This window comes from Toxorhynchites rutilus, chromosome 3 (assembly GCF_029784135.1).
Source record: "Toxorhynchites rutilus septentrionalis strain SRP chromosome 3, ASM2978413v1, whole genome shotgun sequence".
NCBI classification, from domain to species: Eukaryota; Metazoa; Arthropoda; class Insecta; order Diptera; family Culicidae; genus Toxorhynchites; species Toxorhynchites rutilus.
Window position 1 is genome coordinate 263,831,646 of NC_073746.1, and position 22,059 is coordinate 263,853,704.

The window sequence follows — 22,059 nt, forward strand, 5'->3', positions numbered from 1 at the left end:
CAGAAAAGTTGTTCAGAATATTGATTCGGATAATTCAACGGTTTCATTTAAACTCTCACTAAGTTACAGTAAAAACTTGAAAAACTTATTTTTTATATTCACAAGATAGTTGAGTTATGTCTTCAGCAACATTGTAGAGCTGTAAATTTGATTAAACTTTGCTGAAGACACATAATATCTATCTATCAGTTCTTCAGAGATATAACTGTTTTTCTGGGGAGACTATCTCAAAACTAGTTTTTTAACTTAAGTTATACCTAAATTGCATTATATTAACTCAATATGTTCCACAAAGTTTCAGATAACATTAAAATACATAACTTTGCTGAAGACACTATGTATTAGTCTTAAATGACACCATGTTGATGGTGGATTATTCAAAAATATGCACGTCTGTGCGTCAATACTCAACGTCATTTTGTTCATCAGAGTTTGAAGCATACGGCAGACTACCTTTCGAACTCGGGAACTCTCGGGAACATCATTTGTTATACCAATTTTTACAGCGCAATTTACTCAATATTTTACTCTGTTTTCTTCATACTTTATCTACTATTGATGTTTATTTGCATTATGTTAATTTATAAATCAATTTCAGATTATAGCTCACTATCAGAGCTCAAATTTGAGTTATTTCGCAGTAGTTTTATTGCAGTTGGTGATAGCAATTGGACCTTTTTTGATTTTCTTTGTCGCAAGCTGCTTATCAGAGGGTCGGATGTCATATGCAATCTTACAAAAACATCATGATTGCTGGACTTTCTGCAAGTTGAATTTTGAAGGTTTAGAATGTGTTTTTCCGCCTTTTCTAAATAGTGGGTTGGGGAAAAAGAAATTTCGTATATTGTCAATATATGGCAACACTTAAACATATCTTGTGTTGTACTTATCGCATCGGGTCATACTATACGACTATTTAAAGACGACAATCTGTGCTACAAGTGTCGTTTTGACAGTGTTGTGATTGTCCTTTCTAGTCTCAAGTTAAAGCGCGTCAAAGATGGAGTCCACCAAGCAAAACATTCGCTATATTTTACGTTTTTACTACCTGCGAGGTAAAACTGCAACGAATGCGGCCGAAAGAATTCGTGTAGTTTATGGACCCGATACTGTAACTGTGTAGTGGCTGTCGAAGATACACCCCGTAGGGTAACACGGGGTGATTTGGTCATATGGGGTGATTTGGACCACCACTTTATCTCAAAAATTACGGCTCAACTTGGATTTTTTATAATGTCATTTCCTTCTATTGTTGAACCGTATGTACATAAAGTAAAAAAAAAACTTTCGTAAAACTTCACAAGTAGAGGGAAACGGTAGCATAAACACAGCAAGCACTTTGATAGTCAAAAAAATTGAGTTTTCTGATAGTGATTTTAAGGTTTTTCCCGCTAATTGAACAAACTTTTCGTGTATTGTGCAGTACAGTTCTGTACGCCTACAGAAGAGGAACAATTTGATGTAGCGAAAATAGTAAGTCTGATAACAATAAATTGCATGTTGTGTGGGGTGACATGGACACGTTTCTGTGGGGTGAATTGGTCCTACAGGTTTGAGACTTTTTTTTGGTCTAATTGATTCCAGATGCCGCTGAATTACAAAAAGAGGATGGACAGACAACGTTGGAAGAAGGAGGAGCTTGAAAGAGCAACGCAGGCCATCGAGAACGGATTTTCTTTGACCAAGCATCAAAAGTGTTTGAAAATGCTCGACCAATAGTGCAAAGATTCATGCATAATTAGAGATGGTCTCAATCCAGTTTTCTGGTCTGAAATCTGGCCAAGATACTTGGTATCGATCCCAAAACATGGTTACTGATTGTAACATTATCCCAAAATACTTTACATAAACATAAGTATGTTTTTTTCGATGAAACACACACTGGACCAAATCACCCCATATCAAATTTTAATGTCCAAAAATCATCTCTTTTATTTTACGATATATTTTGTAGATTGAATGATTAAACATTATTATATGATTATATATGAATATAATGATTAAACATTATTTATTGAGAGAAAACAAGTGTAGCTCAGTATACAATGTGACATTTTTTGTTTAGACCGTATTGGTTTGGATATATTAGGCGATTTGCTTAGGTGGTCCAAATTTCCCCCTTTTCCCCTACTGGTAGGCCAATCGTCGTGGTAACCGATAAAATCGTTGAAATCATCCAAGTAGACCGGCATGTGAGCACTCGCTCGATTGACCAGGAACTGGGTATAAAACCATAAAATCGTTTGGAACCATTTGCTGAAGATTGGGTTCCTAAAAAAGCTGGATGTATGGGTGCCACACGAGTTGACACAAAAAAATCTTTTAGACCGAATCAACGCCTGCGATGCATTGCTGAAACGGAACGAACTCGACCCATTTTTGAAGAAGATGGTGACTGGTGATGAAAAGTGGATCATGTACGGCAACCTAAAGCGAAAAAAGTCGTGGTCGAAGCGCGGTGAGCCGGTCCAAACCATCGCCAAGCCCGGATTGACGGTCGGGAAGGTTTTGCTGTGTGTTGGTGGGATTGGAAGATAATCATCCACTATGAGTTGCTCAACTATGGCCAGTCCCTCAACTCGATTCTCTACTGTGAGCAGCTTGACCGTTTGAAGCAGGCGATTGACCAGAAGCGGCCAGAAATGATCAATAGGATTGGTGTTGTTTTCCACCATGACAACGCTCGGCCTCACACATCTTTGATGACCCGCCAGAAGCTACGGGAGCTCGGATGGGATGTCCTATTGCACCCACCGTATAGTCCGGACCTGGCTCCAAGTGATTATCATCTCTTCCGGTCCATGCAAAACGCTCTTGGTGATACTAAGTTGGCCTCAAAAGAGGCTTGCGAAAACTGGCTCAAAGAGTTTTTTGCAAATAAGGAGGGGAGGGGAGGTTATAAAGGAGGGGATAATGAAGTTGCCTTCTAAATGGCAAGAAGTTTGCAAACAAAACGGCGCATATTTGACATAAATTGAATAGGTTTAAGTATGTGAAATAAAGCGTCAAATTTCGATCAGAAATACGACATTTATTTTTCCCCAACCCTATATGTGTGATTTTTTTCAGAATTTTACCAGATGTTGGCTTACTCGATGTTGTACGGGAAAGCATTTCTTAAAAAAAATCATAACTTTTGAACTACTGGACCGATTCTTATGATCGATATATCAAATTAAAGTCAATTAATCCAAAGGTAAATTTCTGGAAAAATGCTATATTCGCAAAAAATTTGATTTTGCTTTCGTAATTATTGATTGTATTTGCTTTTCATAGTTTACATCGTTTCGGGATCAAGGGCGCTATATCGGTATCGATACCTGTGAATGATGTTAAAATGAAGTCTATAACCAAAAGAATGTCAAGGTTTTGATTATTAAATCTTTATATATAAAAGAGACTTTTTCCCACGTACGTATAACTCATCATCACGGAAGAACGGCTGATCGGATCTACGTCGTCCATATATGTTGTGAGTTTGTCTTCACCCAAATTAGAATGATAGAGTACTTTGGAAAATATTTGACATGATTGGAAAAATTCGAATAAATAGACTATGCATATCTTTATATATGAGAAGGATATTAAAAATAAAAAGGGAAAATCCGAAACTAAGAGGTACGCATATGCATGTTTCGCTGTGAAAATCATCATTTAGATCAGTTTTACAGATATCAACGATAACATACAAACTCTCTTGAAGTATATTCGTTATTTTTACCAACCAAAATATTCTCTAGGAATACATTATATGGCAGAACAACGTTTGCCGGGTCAGCTAGTTTAAATACTTGAATAACTTGAAAGTTCGGTAAATGCGTAGAAACTTGATTCATATTTCGAACACTAATTTTAATTAAGAGTTCTGCATATAGGCTGTATCGATACCTGTAAATGATGTTAAAATGAAGGCTATAACCCAAAGAATTTCAGGGTTTTGATTATTCAATTATTTATAACATTCAGTAAATTTACATTTGAAAATTAAGTATTCGGAATTTGAATCATGTGTAGTAATTTGATTCATATTCCAAACACTATTTCAATATTAATTTTAATGAAGATTTACAACTTTGAGCTCAATCGGTTCCTTACTTTTCGAGTTTTTAACGCACACATAAACAAACAAACAAACAGAACTTTTTGTGTATATATATATATATATATATATATATATATATATATATATATATATATATATATATATATATATATATATATATATATATATATATATATATATATATATATATTTCTTCTTCTTCAATGGCACTAACGTTCCTAGAGGAACTTCGCCGTCTCAACGTAGTATTACTTGCGTCATTTTATTAGTACTTAGTTGAGATTTCTATGCCAAATAACACGCCTTGAATGCATTCTGAGTGGCAAGCTCTAGAATACGCGTGATCACAGTGCAAGTCGGAGGAAATTTCTTTGACGAAAAATTCCCCCGACCAGAACGGGAATTGAACCCGAACCCCCGGCATGTTAGTTATGACGCTAACCACTCGGCCACGGGAGCACATATATATATATATATATATATATATATATATATTATATATATATATATATATATATATATATATATATATATATATATATATATATATATATATATATATATATATATATATATATATATATATATATATATATATATATATATATATATATATATATATATATATATATATATATATATAGAGCTAGGTGAGGGAAATCGATAAATTTTAAATCACTTCGAAACACAATTTCAGTTCATGATTTTGTCAAACACGTGGAAAAAAGATGTTTCCATATTCATTACTGAACAATCGATTTTCATTAGAAGCTCAATTTCAGAAACGCACTCTGGTCATATATAAAATCATTTTTCTTACAATTTTTCAATTTTTTATGCCGTAACAACTCCTTGAAGTGGATTGTATATTGTGTACAACTTTTAGTCTAATTGGTTCCGTACTGTTCGAGTTTTTGACGCGTACCCAAACGAACAGAACATTTTTATATGTATAGAGATAGACTGCATTGATACCTGTAAATGATGTCAAAATGAAGCCTATAGCTCAAAGAATGTCTGTGGTTTCATTGTTCATTTATTTATAACATAAAAGTTAAGTAAATATATATTTAACAATGAAATGTTCGCAATTTGAGACTGTTCGGAATATGAGACAAAAAATAGCAAAAAAAATCGGAGGAAATAACCAATCGAAGCAGCCATACGAAAACCAATCATCGCATAAGATGTCATCACGAGAGGGTACGATTTTCGATGAGCCTTGCCTCCCGAAGCCACGAAGCGGAAAACCACGGCCTCATTTTCCAAAACCTCTCATCAAAGTCGAGGGCATTCCGCGTGCTCCTCTTAATCCGGGCGATTTTGCCAGTCTCCATGAGCGTACGTACAGTTTGCGGCCGGAATGGTTCGAGGGCTTCCAGTTAAACGCTTCCAAGATGCTGGCGGTCAATCAGATCGTACATGCCAACTGGAATCTTAGCCACACTACGCCAACAGGATTTCGTATTGGAGTACAGTTTCAAAGGAAGTGCAGTGACAGCGTTCTGGTGAGTAAGTGTATATAATACATCTAATATTATGACGTGAGATGTATCACATACTCACTCGTTTTCGCTACTAACGAGGACCGCTAATCAAGATTGATTAAAGTCATATTGCCTCAGCGCGGCCCTCGAGGATTATCCAAATAATTTGTTTTATGTTGTTGGCTAATTTTACAGAAAACCCCACTCATCGCCTTCGATGTCAATCCCGGAACGTTAACGTCCAACTTGTTCCTGCTATATCGTCCGGTGGCTTCGATTTGCAGCGAGATAAGAGTACAACTCCAGCCCCAAGCTCAAACAGTGCCAGTGATTGATAGGATATCGCTTCAACATACAGGCACCAGCACCACTACAACACTGACTTGCTACAACCCAACCAAGGAATCCACCCGCCTTACGCTGGACCACTTGATTAGCTACAACGATTGCTTGGCTCTCGGAGCGGAGCTGTTGTATGAGTGTTTCCGGAAGACGTCTAACGCACAGATAGCACTCGCCGCCAGGTATGTTGTTGGTTGTATGTATGGCACTGTATACCGGTACTTAGCTTTGGCACTGTATACCGGTACTTAGCTTTGTAATTTTCATTACGAAATGTATAGACTGTGGATACTTGCTGTTTGTATCAAGCACTCGACACGGACCGAATGATCGAGAGGTTTTACGTTACGAAACATGCCGAGAAGTGGACGTGATTTCCTCCGATAGATTTGATTCTGATTTGATGATTTGCAATAAAAAAGGTGTGGCAAAATTTTGCTAATCGTTCCCGAGATACAGGGCCTCCATCATTGTACAAAACTATAAGAACTATAAAGCAATAAAATCTATTCAGGAAAAAAATTCTTATTTGAATAAACTCGAAAAACTACAAAAACAACTACTACGTTGCTGATTTTCAGTAAATTTTATTTTAAAGTCACTGTGGGCCTGATTCTCGAATACACTTCACGGTGGAAACGAAATAAACGGCACGCCATTGAACTACGTTTTACGAGTTAGTGAAGTGTCGAAGATAATAATGAGTTTTCAGGCAGAATGAGCACTTTTCAAATAAAAAATCATTATTGAAACTTAACTTCTTCGTATCAAACTGGTGTTCAATGTGAATGGAAAACTTTGTTTTCTTCATGTGGTATAATAATCTCATACAAAAATTTCATTTGAGGATAATTTGATATTATAATGATAAGTTTTAGTGGGAAACTAATTTCGTATCCAGATGTCGATACCGTACCGTTGTCATCGCGGATACATTTCATTTCGTTTCCACCGTGAAGTGTATTCGAGAATCAGGCCCACAGTGACTTTAAAATAAAATTTACTGAAAATCAGCAACGTAGTAGTTGTTTTTGTAGTTTTTCGAGTTTATTCAAATAAGAATTTTTTTCCTGAATAGATTTTATTGCTTTATAGTTCTTATAGTTTTGTACAATGATGGAGAATCGCATTTGATTGCAGATTTTCTTATTGTTCCATAATGCCTAAATTTGTGTCTACTATCATTACAGTTTGTAAATTGCCTAACTTCTATTTTATCTACGGAAACTGGAATAAATGAATGGTACTTTTGTGTGCCTTGAATAGTAATCGCTTTCGTTTCATTAAGCTGTTGCTTGGTGTTTTCATACTCTGTTGTTGTTGCATAGGAAAAGAAGATTTAGGTTAGTTGTTCCTGCTTTCGTTTCTGAGCCCAATCGAAACGTTCCTTTGTATTTTGGATAGGATGTTCACGTTCTTTAGCTGAACTAGCCCTTTGTAGCTATGTGTTTTTATTGTTCCTCCTAAGGCATCGCAGGGTCCTTTGCCATGCGATGATTCGAAAAAAACATCATTCATCCATACCATAGTTATTCATAAATTCGCGAAGACTGGAAAAATTTCTTTTAATATTTTTATTTTTATATTGTGATGCAGCCAGTCTTCACAAAACATACGATGCGCTGCACTTGAGAATAATTTTCATCAGCGCGCGTTCATAACGTATTCTCTCCTGGTACGAAGTATACTAAGTTCATAAACATGAGAGCGCCGAGTGAACACAGCGCAGAATTCAGATATTAAACATCGCTTTTCACTTGTGTGATGTGCGCCTCATTTTATTCACACATGCATCAAATTCTAGCGCCCGTTTTGTCTTCACTCGTTCTGAGCAAAGCAAAAAAACAACAGTGCGCCTCCATACCAACCGTATATGCTTGTGTGAAGAAAAATAACTCAACAGAGAAAGCATACTAGATTCAAGCGCGGTGTAAACATGTACAGAAATACGGTGCAAATCAAGGCGCAAAACATGGCGCACAACTCGGTGCAAAAACGGTGCTAGCACCGCGTTGCATTAAAAGGACTGGATGCATCTCCATCGGACATGAAATAAAGTTTGTTCAAATTAAAGTGCTTTTCTTATACGTCATACGTCAATCATTCTTGAGACAAATAAGTAAACGAAAATAGAATCATGACGCAAATATTCGGAAATTACAATGAAACATAAATTATTGAGCATGCCTTTTTTCTTGAAATAAATCGAAAATGGATGGATCGTTGCTTGCTGGGCATTCCAGTGATGACTTTGAACTTCATCCAGTATTTCAAAAAAGTAGACTGCTTTCTTTTAATGAAATCATGTGGTATCAATTATGGAATAGGAACTAACACCTCATCCTGTTTTGTGAACGTCTCTATATCGCATCTGTCAGTTGTGACCCATTGTTCAAAAATGATTTCATCAACACATTTCTCATCCATTTCTTCTAATAAACTTTTTCTAAGCAAGTTGTGTCAATGCAATTTTAACATCGGCGTAAACACAATCTACTGCTGCATTTTCCCAACCAAACTATCTGTAAATACTTTTAATGCAATAGATAAGCCGTATTTCGATCCGTTTTTTTTTGTTAGGGTGATTCTAATGATCGATATATCAAATTAAAGCCAATCAATCACATTTTAGGAAAATACTTCTGTTGCAGAATATTTAAATTTAGTTTCCATTATTATTGATTGTTTTTGTTAATTATGGTTCTACATAGAATAACTCAAAGTCATCGATGTGTTAGTTCTCGTTTTTAAGTTATGTTTTTTCGAAACTAACGGATTGGTCCAAACATTATTTTTCACCTTTATCCCAAAAAATATTTTTTTTTAAAATTCATTACTTTTGCTGTACCTGTACCTTGCTGTGGACTGTACCGATTCAGATGATTGACAAATTAAAGCCATTCTTGCTAGTTACCACATTAGCAAATTAATAGGATTCTTGTTGCACAGATCCAGTATAGTCGCATAGAAATATTGAACAATGACTAAAACATGTTAACTTTGAAAAATCATAACTTAAAAACCAAAGAGAACACATCTCTGATTTTTGGATATGTTATGAAAAACATATATATGTTAATAAAAAATATAAAAAAAAAAATATATATATAGCACCCTTAGTCCCGAAATCATGCAAATAATAAAAAACAGATACAATCGATAATCACGGAAACAAAATTCATTTTCTTCGCAAATGTTGTGACCCATTATATATCGATTTATATATCGATCATCTAAATCGGTCCGGTAGTTCAAAAGTTATGAATTTTGGAGGGTAGGAAAAAGAGGAAAAATTGATATTCCGAGCTTTCAGTTAACTTTGAAAAACCATAATTTAAAAAAGAAAAAGAACACATCTATGATTTCAAGATATTTTATGTAAAAAAAACCTCAGCTTTCTAGAAAAAATATAAAGAAATATAACGTCCTTGGTCCCGAGACCATGAAAACCGTAAAAAATAAATACAATCAAAAATAACGGAAAAATACAAAAATACGGGTCTAATTGTTTGCGATAAAGATCAAGTCTACCACTTTTCACGAAAATCTGAGAACCACTATATCGGTATGTCATGGAATGGCTGAATTGTTACACAATCACGCTGACCAGGCATCGTTCGAATGGTTTCATCATCTCCGTAAAATTGCACAACCGCGTGCTTAATATTTTCATCCAGTTCATAGACCACCCTCGGGCCAATACACCCATACCTCGCTTTACGGCCTAGATCATTCCACGAAATTCGGCCGCAAAGCGAAAAGCCGTATAAGGAATCAATTATTCGAATACAAATTTATATAAATTCAATCAGGTCAGTTCCAAATTTGTTAAATATGTAACATGGTTTATAATTAAAAATGCATTTCATCCTTTTATTTTTATTTGATTTTAATCAAAAATTAAATTCATTTAAATCAAAATACATACATAACATAAACATGTATTGTATACATACAAAATACATACATAAAATCCAACAACAATCTATAAACAAAAATGAAACAACTTCCTATTACATGGAATATGTGTATGTATACATACCTAATGTGTATTTTGCTTAAGTTATTGTTTCGCAAATATTTTTTTCACTTCTGTACAAAAGTGATTTTTGAACCAATCCTCAAATTTTGTTTGCCGTTATAACGAATCTTTTTAGGCTGTAAATCGAAAACGTGCCTGAATTGAAGAGGGCCGTTATAGCGAAATGCCGTATAAAAAGCGACCGTATAGCGAGGTAAGGGTTTAGTAGAATGCACGCCGCCTTCATTCAGTAATCTTTCCGCTTCCGTTGCCGTGTATGAAGTAGTATTAAATATTGTTTTTATTTTCTCGGCTGTCCATGACTTAGGCAATAAAGTAAAGAGTTGAAATTGCTCAGCCCTTTTCGTTTCTTCTCTTGGTGACTTTTCTTTGAGCAGCTCAACTTTTTCATACAATTCGCTGGTTCTGTTTTCATCAAATTGAACTTTCGCATTTAGAGCAAAGATGTGTTTTCTAATGCTGTTGACTATCTCGTAATATTTCTTCATGACATAATAAGCAGCGTGACTGGAAAAAATAGTACCAGAAAATAACTGCAACAGAAACAACCGCTTAGAAAAAATGTAATGTCGCAAGTAGGCTAGAACTATTGTGGAGCGGGTAAAACACCATGGGTATGAATGCCTCACAGAAAAAAATGTAATTTCTATTATAAATAATTTTTTTCGTTTTCGTTATTCGAAATTCATTCTGAGGTCAATGTATTGGGGACGAGGTCCCCATTTGACGAGATTAAGGAATCGAGGTGACCCAAGCCACTAATATGACGCGTTACGAGTCGACCGCCAACCCGCCTTCAAAAGCGGCGGTCTCTTGCACGCAAACCTGTGTTCCACTGATTGCCCAGTTAGTTTGAAACTCAGGATCTTCTAGCATGGTCTTTAGCTTTAGCGAACGTCGGACGCCATATGTTCGCCTGGTGCATTACGTTTTCTCGGTTAATTTTTGTTTTGAAATATACCACTCATTGCATATTAAAACTATTTCACCACGATCTGAAGCAATTTCCACAATTATTAGTATTTTGGTTTTGACATTTACGCGCAAAATCATAACTCGTATACTCACGCACGGTATCACAGACCATCTTATACCCATAATGTTTTTCCGCGTCAGAATATTTCTAGCTTACTTGTAACCAGTTTTGCCACACGTACAGATTTATCTGGAATGGTACAGGTTTTCCACGCGTGAAATTTCTTACATTTAAACAAATCCACATTACGTATGTTTTGCCCAGATCATCAGATTGAATCGTTCGTTCCAGGCTGAAGCCTTGAATTCGCGATGCTACATGAAGAGTTGAAAGATTTTAATTTGATCATTCTCACTAATATTTGCGGGGAATCTTACGTTGTTTCAATGTCCAATGCTATTAAAAATTAATATCATTCAAAAAGTGACAAGAATTTTAGGTTGGAATAGCAGCAGAAGAAATTGTCAGAACAATGGACAGTGAAAAGCAGATCATTCCAAAGGATATATGTCGCAGTTTTTTCATGGAGCTGATTCTAACAAAAATAACTAAAATTCAACAGATTCAGAAAAACTATAAGCATCATCAAACACACGAATGACTTGCAAATGTAAAAGTAGTATTTGTAGTAAATAAATGAGTATTTTTTAATGCTCATAAATTATTTTTTCTCTACAACGAATATTTTCGATGGTACAGATTTTTGGAAAAAAAAGTAGAGATCAGAAAGATTTTTGACCCCAGTGCTTGTATCCTTACACTTGTTCTGAGCGTTTGTTTCTGTTGCAGTTGTTTTCTGGGGCGACTTTTTCCGGGAACCAAATAGCAGAACTAATTTTAGTTTTATCTATTGGCGTTATGAGTATACCTGAGATTGGTTCGTTGAAAATAACAATATTGTATGAATGTATTCAGGAACGCTAGAATCCGTTGTTTCAATTGATGTTGCTTTTAATAATGTCGCCTGACTAGGAACATTTATGTTGGAATTCGTTGCCTCTATTGAAGTTGCTGATGTCGCTTCTATTGTTTCCTGACTGGAATTGTTCATACAAACATCTTCCCTTTCACTACTGGATAAATCATTACTACTAGACAGGGTAGTTCGTATGGCCAACTGCGGACGACAAGAATCACAAATTTTAAATTTTATATTACATTATTACTTATTATATATTACATTGCGTGAGATTTAGGCAATTTTTTGAACACTTTTTCGAAAACACGTTCCTTGTAGCAGGTAACTGGTCCTGGTTTAATTGGTCTGCTTTTTAACTGGGCGAACGTTAACTGGTCCTTGGACAAGCAAAATTTCGTAAATAATCGACGTCATATTCAAATGAAAGATTTGCTATGAGGGGCATTCGAATGTAATTTGAAATTTTATGAAAGTTGACATTATTTTCGCATGACAAAAACATTGATTACATTACAGAAAAATATTTTCCTCAAATTATATTTCATACCTGTTGCCGCACTCAATGAGAAACTTTCATTGGAAACCTTTTGTTTATCCGATATCATGATCAATGCGAATCAAACAATTCATTGATGTTCCTCTCGATTTTATTTGACGTTTTACATGCCGGATCAGTTAAAACGCGAATGTCGATAATTGTTCTTCCCTTTTCGCCCAGTTAGCGGATGTTTACTGTGTTCATTTTGCACTTCATTCTTCTTTTCTAAACTATCTCTTGCTTCTCATTTGATTAACACTTACTTGTGTCTTTGCTTCATCAGCATTGTTTTATATACTAATATGGGTATTTGAAACAACTATTAGGTACGTTTCTGTCTGACCAGTAAAAATATACCAACGCGAATACATTTAGGAAACATCAGGTATGTTTGTGTTAGACAACTGGGAAATATTACTCCTCTACGTATCAAGTTATTATTTTAAATCTGAACACATTTCATTATCTAAAATCAATTTAAATACATTTCACAAATTGTTTACTTTTTATTCGAGGTTTTATTATTTTATAAGCTTATAATGTTTTTGTCCATTATTTCTTTCACATTGATCAACATTGCAATATGGAATATTTGTTATGCGCTGCAACTCCAGAACATTTCAAACATCAAAAGATTATTTCCTGAGTCTCTTCGGTCTTAACGGATAATGTTAAAATCGTGAAAATACAAATTAGATTTGTTAAAATATATAGGGTAAGTGTACCAATTATGGAGGACATATGTTACCAACTTGCATCAATTTGGGAATAAATACTCTATTTTAGTTCAAAAGTATACAAAAGTATACTTTTTCTAGTAGTTAAAACTGTGTTTTTGAGGTTTCTCACTGATATTTCGATGATTAATTGACTAAATTGTATAAAAAAACATGTTTGAAAATACCACTTCCATGTACCCATTATGAAGTTTCGTATTAAGTGTATCCATTATGGTAATATCCGGTGTCACATGGAAAAGGTGTTAAGGTGGATTCAAATAATACGTCAATAATAATTTTTAAATAAAACTATGCCTCTAAATCTTATTCCTAGTATGGAATACTATGTCGTTGATTCGACATTCGACAAAGATTAGGGAGAACGGAGCGTGAAGTCGAAATTTTTTCGTGATTTTGGAAACGCTGTAACTTTGTGAAAAACCAACGCATAAAGATGGGGTAACATTATTTTAAAGCTTCATTTCAAGCTTCAAGTTTTGAGATGTAATACTTGAATGCTTCAATCTTTTTTGCGTGTATGTGTAGTGAATAACAATACTGGAAAGAAAAAAGTCGATTTTTTTCTGTTTTTTTAAGATTTTGTAGATTAACACAGTGTTTTATTACATAATTTAATATACATAATTTCAATATTCAAAGACCAGCAACCAATTATTTGTATTCAAAATTTAAAAAAAATAAGAACCACCGGGATGATCATCTGAGAGAGGGTACACTTAATTAACTAAAAATTAAAAAAAAGAATTAACAAGCATTACAAGTTCCGATTATGATTTATCTTCTGGTAATGAGAAATTATTGTTTTCTTTATGATATCCGGTATCCAGCCGGATACCAAATATTGACCGGATAGGCAGGATACCGAATATCCGTTTCGTTTCTAGATTAGACTGTTGTTATGTGCTTCCCGGTTGTAAAATAACTGCCTGCTCCTCGTTGCTAGGCCTTTCTGCTGGTTGAGAGGAAAATCACAAATGCGTGAGATGTAAAGGGTGTGTCACATCAAATTGCATCACGGAAAAAACGCTGTAAAAATTCGCCCAGTAGACCGATCCTTTTGAAAATTTTAGACAGTAAAATAAAAACTATTAAACAACTTTTGGCATTTTCCATTTATCATACTTCGAGCCCAAGCCCGTATGCTCGTACCTTCCTCTTTACCCCGTCCATAAGGTTCTGTACAACGTCAGGTTGTAGTTTTTTTTGAACAGAAATCCATTTTCTCTAGAAGTCCGCCTCCGATTTGACAACTTTTGGGTTCTTCCGGAGGGCCTGCTTCATAATCACCCATTATTTCTATATTGGGCGAAGCTCCGGCGCGTTGGGCGGGTTCATTTCCTTTTGGCACGAAGGTGACCCCGTTGGCTTCGTACCACTCCAACACGTCCTTTGAATAGTGGCACGAAGCGATATCCGGCCAGAAGATGGTCGGGCCCTCGTGCTGCTTCAATAGTGGTAGTAAGCGCTTCTGTAGGCACTCCTTAAGGTAAACCTGCCCGTTTACCGTGCCGGTCATCACGAAGGGGGCGCTCCGCTTTCCGCAAGAGCAGATCGCTTGCCACACCATGTACTTTTTGGCAAACTTGGATAGTTTCTGTATGCGAATCTCCTCCGGAACGCTGAATTTGTCCTCTGCGGAGAAGAACAACAGGTCCGGCAGCTGACGAAAGTCCGCTTCGACGTAGGTTTCGTCGTCCATTACCAGGCAATGCGGCTTCATCAGCATTTCGGTGTACAGCTTCCGGGCTCGCGTCTTCCCCACCATGTTTTGCCTTTCGTCGCGGTTAGGAGCCTTCTGAACCTTGTATGTACGCAGGCCCTCCCGCTGCTTGGTCCGCTGGACGAATGAACTTGACAAATTCAGCTTATTGGCGACATCCCGGACCGAACTTCTCGGATCACGTCTAAACTGCTTAACTACGCGCTTGTGATCTTTTTCACTGATGGAGCATCCATTTTTGCCGTTCTTCACCTTCCGGTCGATGGTTAGGTTCTCGAAGTATCGTTTTAGTACTCTGCTGACCGTGGATTGGACGATTCCCAGCATCTTACCGATGTCCCGATATGACAACTCCGGATTCTCGAAATGAGTGCACAGGATTAATTCGCGACGCTCTTTTTCGTTCGACGACATTTTTCCAAATTTACGAAAAATTGACAGTGAAGCATGTCCAACGTAATCTATACACTCTTATCTGATTTTAAAGCGAAAGCTGAAGATATAATTCCTAAAAATTAAATTTCTACAGCGTTTTTTCCGTGATGCAATTTGATGTGACACACCCTTTAATACAAAAATACATGTTTATTTCGATAAAGTCGTACAAATTGGTCGAATCACAACATCAAGAAGGTTGTAATGTATGCGTCTACACTGTGTTTGCATCAAAACAGCCACCTCACAGCATAAAAATCTCATTACTTTTACCGCATATTCCTTAGCAAAATGCTAAGAAGCAAGTACAATGAGACACACTATTTTCAAACTAAATTTTTCAACAAAAGAACAATGTTTCGCATGGAATCAAGTACCAAAATCGATAAAGAAGAGATTTCTGATGTTTAAAATCATATTAGAGCCATTAAAAATAAGATATGTTTTCTAAACTTATAAAAACCTCACTCGTATTACCGTAATAGGTACTATTACGATGATAGGTACTTCTACTCTATTGTTTCACACAACCTTTTACCATCAAAGTTAAGCACATCAGCATCATTCAAGCATTGCAAAAGAAAATTATCTATTCTTTAGGAAAATTTACTTCTAGGTTAATAAGACCCTAAAACATTCGAAAAAGACCGAAAGTAGAGAATTTTTAGTAAATTTTATTTTAAAGATTACAGGATCTCAGAAACGGTAGCCTTTAGCAAAATTTTGCCGAACATTTTTCTGACTACAAATTATGTGGATGCAAATTGACCTTGTTTGGCCATAAATAATTTTTTTGTCATAAAGAATGCGTCTGCAAAATTTGAGCCAAATAAAAAAAAAAAAAAAAATATGAGAAATGTCGCCCTGTCAAAATCGACAGTAGCACCAGTCCATTTTGTTCTCTATGCTAGTTCCTTAATTCCAAAATATCTAAAAGTGAAATCGTACAGTCCAAAGCATTGTATGTGATGAAACCATCATCATCACGAATCTATGTAATTCCAACCTGCTTCAGGAATAAAACATGAGGGGAAATTTTACAACTGAGCAATAGAAGCTCTCAATTCTTGAAAATGGCTCGAGGAGGCGATCTGGCGTAGTGGTCACGAGTTCAATTCTCACTCCCGACATTCTTCCAAAAATGGAAGTAAAAGTGACGAACCAGCCAAATGAGTTGAAAATCGCTATAATACAGATAAAAAAAAATTGAAAATGGCTTTTTTGCATCCTATTATGTATTGTTTACCTTACTCTTATCGTTTCAAATAGATACACTCGCGACAAATATTCAATAGCTGCCACCGGCTCTAAGGAAGCTTTCGATCTGAGCTACTGGCGAAAGGTGAACAATTTGCTGCAGATTGGGTCATCACTGGCTTGCAATCACAGAGAGGGTAAAGCAATAGGCACAATCTACTACCGCATGGAGCGTCCTGATTGTACTGTTCGGGGGCTATTCGACTCTGACTGGTCCGTTGGATTCACATATCAAAGGTAATTTAATTTAGCGCCTTCTTTGTACCCGAAAGCCCGTCTGCATGTATCACATGTGCACAATTTCGTTGCATCGTACTGTCCACACTTTTAATCAATGAAAATTGTTTTTCTTTCAACACTCTATGCTGCCGCAATACATGGAACGCCCGAAACCACCATTCGCACAATCGGATTCAATTGAATCGCATCTGTGTCCCACGTTTTGGCCAAAATATTCGCGGAGCAGAAAGCTGTCACAGATGCCGATCAGTGCTGGCCTCAGTTTATTATTCTGTATTCCGAAAAACACTTTCCAATGTGGATTCAAAATTGACCTGGACTCTAATTTGCAATGAACGGATGCGGATTGCCAAGCGTCCACAGAGCGCACAGCTGTTTCGCAAGACAACGTCTGAACGGATGGTGGTGGCAAAAAATATCGACTGAAATGTTCACAACAAGTCGCGATTAAACGAAATGTTAAAAAAGGAAATCAAATGAGAAATGCAAAACAGGAGGCAGAATTCAATTATCGGCCGAAGGCGAACATCGTGGATTGATGTCATCAGATTCAAATTAAATATGAAATTAAACGATGTTGTTTGTCCAATTTTATTCCAATAGAATGGTAAATAATTATATGATGCAGATGATATTTTTTCTGCATATATCTAGTTATGTTTTATTCAGGTTTGACATTACAATTCCAAATTCACATATTTCTACTCGAACAGTAATTATTTTGGCAATTGAGGGATTAGCGATTAGGCATTAAGGATGACGGATTTCCCAACTGTTTCCATTGAATTGACTACTAAGAACTGTGTTGAAAAGTAATTAGCAACATTTATGATTCTACTCAAAAATGAGTGAATTTATTTTAGTGTGCATGCAAACAAAAGTTTGTTTACATGTCAACAAAAGTTTGTGCAATCGATTCATTCCGTTTGAGTTGCTCGTTTTCGTTATTCCGGATTCAAAAGCAGATTTTCTCAGAAAACACTGAAATGTTAAGATTTTTTCAGACCAAAAACATGGATTTTGTTTTAGCAGCCATGTTTAAATCTACTATTTAATCAAATGATGTGCTCCAATTCCACATTGATATGATATTTGCATATCAAACCTCTTGAGTATCGGGAAAGTAGATTTTCTGGAATAATGCTATAATTCAAATCGAAAGAACAGCTTTCTTCGCATCATCAAACACAACTAGTGACCATTATAAATCCGAACCGGCTGTTGCCGTTCATGGTACCAGTTTTATGATAATGCAGTAAAAGACAGCAGCAAGAATATGGATTGAAAGTGCAGTTCAGTCCATTCCGTTATGGCTTCTTTTACTCGACTCGCATCTGCAGAGAAATAAAACAAAATAACATAAAAAACAGTCAAGAGCCGTGACAAACGAATCACAAAGTATTATTAATAACCTTGAACAGTTTGCCGCAGTGGACCGGCTGTAGGATCAACGCGAAACCCGTTTCAAGTCTTGCTTATTTGGAAGTTTCTTGGCTGCCCATTTCATGAAGCCAGTAGGTAAGGAAAATTGAAAAGCACTAACGCTTATGTGAAAAACAAAGCGCTGGAAGGCCTCGCGACTGATGGTCAGAAAAGGGATGGAATCAAAGCGTTCATCTGCATCCTCTTTCAATAGAGAGAATATGAATTGAGTTTTGGTTCTGTCGGCATCTTGCAGAGACATTAATTTTTGTCAACCCTTTTTTCAACTGAAATGATGAAGTTCGTGAATAAAGATTAAATTCTTCTTTTGAATGGAATGAATGGCACACTATGCCGAGACTACAGTACCTGGTTCCTTATTCCTAAATCCCTCTAATTCGGAATGCTTGAAAGTGCAATCTCATAGAATAAAACAAGGCTTAAATGACAAGACGAAACTTCCATTAGCACAGAATCCGAAAACAATCCGTTCCTGTCCAACATCCAAAACATTGATTATAGGAGAACAAAATCAGTTTCCCATTGAAATTCAATTACTCATCCGGGAAAACAGCCCGCAATCGCATTTTTCCCGTTTCCTCCTACTCTCCTGTAGATTCTATCAGTGACTAATACAATAGATGCCAACTGCATCCTTTCTGTTGGCACAAAATGGGAACTTTCGCAAGATGCTCCGTCTTCTTCTCGGCCATTTTAGAGCTTACTGCCTCTCCGGGGACGAAACAACCAAACCAGAGCCAAAAACAGGGATGACGATTCAGCAAATAGAATCGAGGAAGAAACTTTCCACGTTATTATTATTATTTGTTATTCGTTTGCAGATGCACTCTCACCGCCAACCCATCAGGGTTACGCTTGGTTCCTTTTTTTTTGCAGTGCGCACGGTTGGACTAAAAGGGATGACTTTGGAATAAATGTTTTACCTGAAGTTTGCGATTTTTTTTTTTAATATATGAAATTGTGTACGATAATTCCATTATATCAGTTCTCTTGTCGGTTGATGATATACCTGCAACAGGGGCAGGAGAGCGCGCGTGGCTTTAGGCTGTAAACTTATGCAAAATTTCTAGGATGACAATCCGTGACGATGTTTCCTAAAATATACTAGTTTTATCGGAAATACTATTAGTAAATGCCATTTTGCCACAATCTACCGCACCAAATTTTTTCTACTGAATGATATCAAGCCCCGGTACACTACACTTGGTAAACGACTGGACTAAGCATCCCATCGATACTTTGTGTACCAGCAGGCCCAAAATAGACCCCATTCGTGGTCCTTGTCCAGTAACCGCTATCCCTACCTCCTCACGGTGCCGATCACTGTCCTCGTGCCAGCGTGGGACTCCAAACATAGCTGTGCGCGATGGTCCTCCGGCGAGACAGGGGGTTGGTGCAGGCCTTGCAAGCCATCCGTAAAAATGAAACGCACAGGAAAATTCACAAACAAATTCGAGACAGGACAATCGGACTAGACCCATGCAACGAACACGAACTAGAGATTGGGAACTCTCTGAACATGGAACTGCAATGCTCTCAACTTTCTTGCGTATATCCCAATTCTTTCGGAAATATTGAGACTCTACAATTTCAACATCGTAGCGCTGCTGGAAGTGTGCTGGAAGGGTACGCATAGAATAAACATAGAATGCAGAAGCCAAACTTTGCTGCAACATACTTGCAGCGTCTTGGAACTGCGTTACCACCTCCATAGTGAGGTCCATTATTCATCTTAAGAACCATAAAGCAGCTGGTAAGGATGGCCTCGCAGCGGAGCTCTTCAAAACTTGTAGAGTGTATGCACCGGTTGATAGTCAGGATCTGAGAAATGGAACAACTACATTCTGTCCAACTTCTATAACACGCTGAACATATTTCCTTGTAACACAAACAGTTAGAATTTCAATATTTTCATACAGTGTGAATACTTAAAACAAAGTATATAAAACGTCAATTTCGTTCGAAAGAGTCGTTTGTTTATTTATTGAGGTTAATTATGATAATTTCAGCTGTCCAGTTTTTATAAGACCATTTCAAAATCCATAAGTATTATTAATGAAAAATTCAAAATAATCGGCAGACTTACATGCCAATAATTGGTAACCTTGCCATTTCGGTTAATAACCTAGAAAATTCTGGTTGGCATACTATTTATCAAATTCTGCAGAACGTATTTCTCAATATGTTCCCATGTCTCCGATGTTGCGGCCTTGAAATTATCAATCGTTGTGTACCGCTTTCCCTCAGTGCAGATTCTTCGTACAAGGATCCTCCCTAGGATTTTCAACAGGATTCAAGTCTGGAGAGGGAGCCGGGCAGTCCAAATTATAGGGTTTTTGGTCTTTAATTCATTGCTTAGTTTCCTTGCTAGTATGACTAGTAGCATTTTTTTCCCAAAATATATTTTTTATTAAGGCACATGTGGCGTTAGCCTGACGGGGCCGGGAGTCCAATATTTTGACAATTTTTGTCTTACAACTATGTTAGTAATATGTAACCGATTACTCGCGGTTGGCTCGAGGTTAGTATTACAAGTGTTCTCATAATTGGTATGTTGCAGTCTTCGATGCTCTATACGTGTGCCCGACACGGGCTACTTCCTATTGGGATGCAGCTGACCATTAATCAGCAACGCTCCCTAGTCTGTACCCCATATCTAGCGTGGTGCGTCTTTCTCGACTCGAGGAATCCAGGATAGAATGGTCACTAGCCGGCGCAATCATCAGTTCGTGTAGAGTTGTCATGAGCGGTACAACCTTTGGCTCTTGTTGAATGATCAGTGGACTGCACAACCTTTGGCCCGTGCATCTGTAAAGAGTGTGTGTATGTATTGCCGCGACTAAGTAAAAGTTTATCGATCGGATAGGAGGGATATGAAACGGGGACACAACGAAGGAAACATCATTAAACGTTGACATCGGCGTTTCTGAGGAACAGGTATAGATGAAGCAGAAGATCAGGATCCCGGCTACCTAAGATATCTCGGACGGGGATATCCGATTGTCTGCCTTTTGCTCTCAGTGCTCTAGAGAGCTGAGAGCGAGCGAGACTAGTAGCATTGTTTTGTTCGAATATGAATTTTTTGTGACGATATCTACGCAAAAATGGTAGGAGAGAGGATACCAGAACATGTATATTATCCTTGCTAATCATTTTGAATTATGTGAAAGCTATTTTGAGCTTTCCGGTTGCACAGGATCCCACTCAAACCATGCACGAGCCTCCACCAAAATTGCTGGTTGAAAAATACTGTTCCTCCTTCCGTAAATCACGCCAGTACCCGTTGAAACCATCAAGACCATCCAAATTGAATTTTTTTCGTCACTGATAACCTATATATTGAAGAACTTTTCGTTATGGTATATAGCAAAATGTATTCTTTTGAAAACATTCTTTGTCATAAAATACCATGCCCCACTGACGATTCATGTGAGTTTTGGTAAAACTCAGACGTCTTCCGATGTGAGATGCTGTAATATTAGGAGCATTAACAATTTAAGCGCCCTTCATGTAAGGATTTTTTAACAAAACTTGACAAATTGTCTCCCGGGAAACATTTAAATTCAAATGGAGTAATCTACCCCATCTATGAAAAAAGGTGACAAGCTGGATTGTGGGAACTACCTTTCTAATTGGTGCCTACAAAATTCTATTTCAGATGATTTTTAACAATCTATGGCCAATATCGAATAAATTTGTGGGAAGTTGTCAGCCCGAATTCCTGCCCCGTTATTCGACGACGGACCAGATTTTTTCACTTCGGCAGAACCCTTCAGAAGTGCCGCGAGTATTAGGTCGTTACGCACCACATCTGTTCGATGAACGAATGCAGAGCCATCTGTATAAAATGATCGACA

At 36.8% G+C, this 22,059-nt stretch overlaps 1 protein-coding gene across 1 annotated transcript; it reads left to right on the forward strand.

Annotated features, from left to right (window-relative positions):
* Window positions 1-5,250: 5,250 nt before the first annotated feature.
* LOC129774183 (mitochondrial import receptor subunit TOM40 homolog) lies at window positions 5,251-17,408 on the forward strand. Its single transcript, XM_055777884.1, has 4 exons — window positions 5,251-5,571; window positions 5,746-6,074; window positions 16,532-16,756; window positions 16,986-17,408. The coding sequence occupies exons 1-4, from the start codon at window positions 5,251-5,253 to the stop codon at window positions 17,092-17,094; spliced, it is 984 nt and encodes a 327-aa protein (XP_055633859.1). The 3' UTR covers window positions 17,095-17,408.
* Window positions 17,409-22,059: the final 4,651 nt, after the last annotated feature.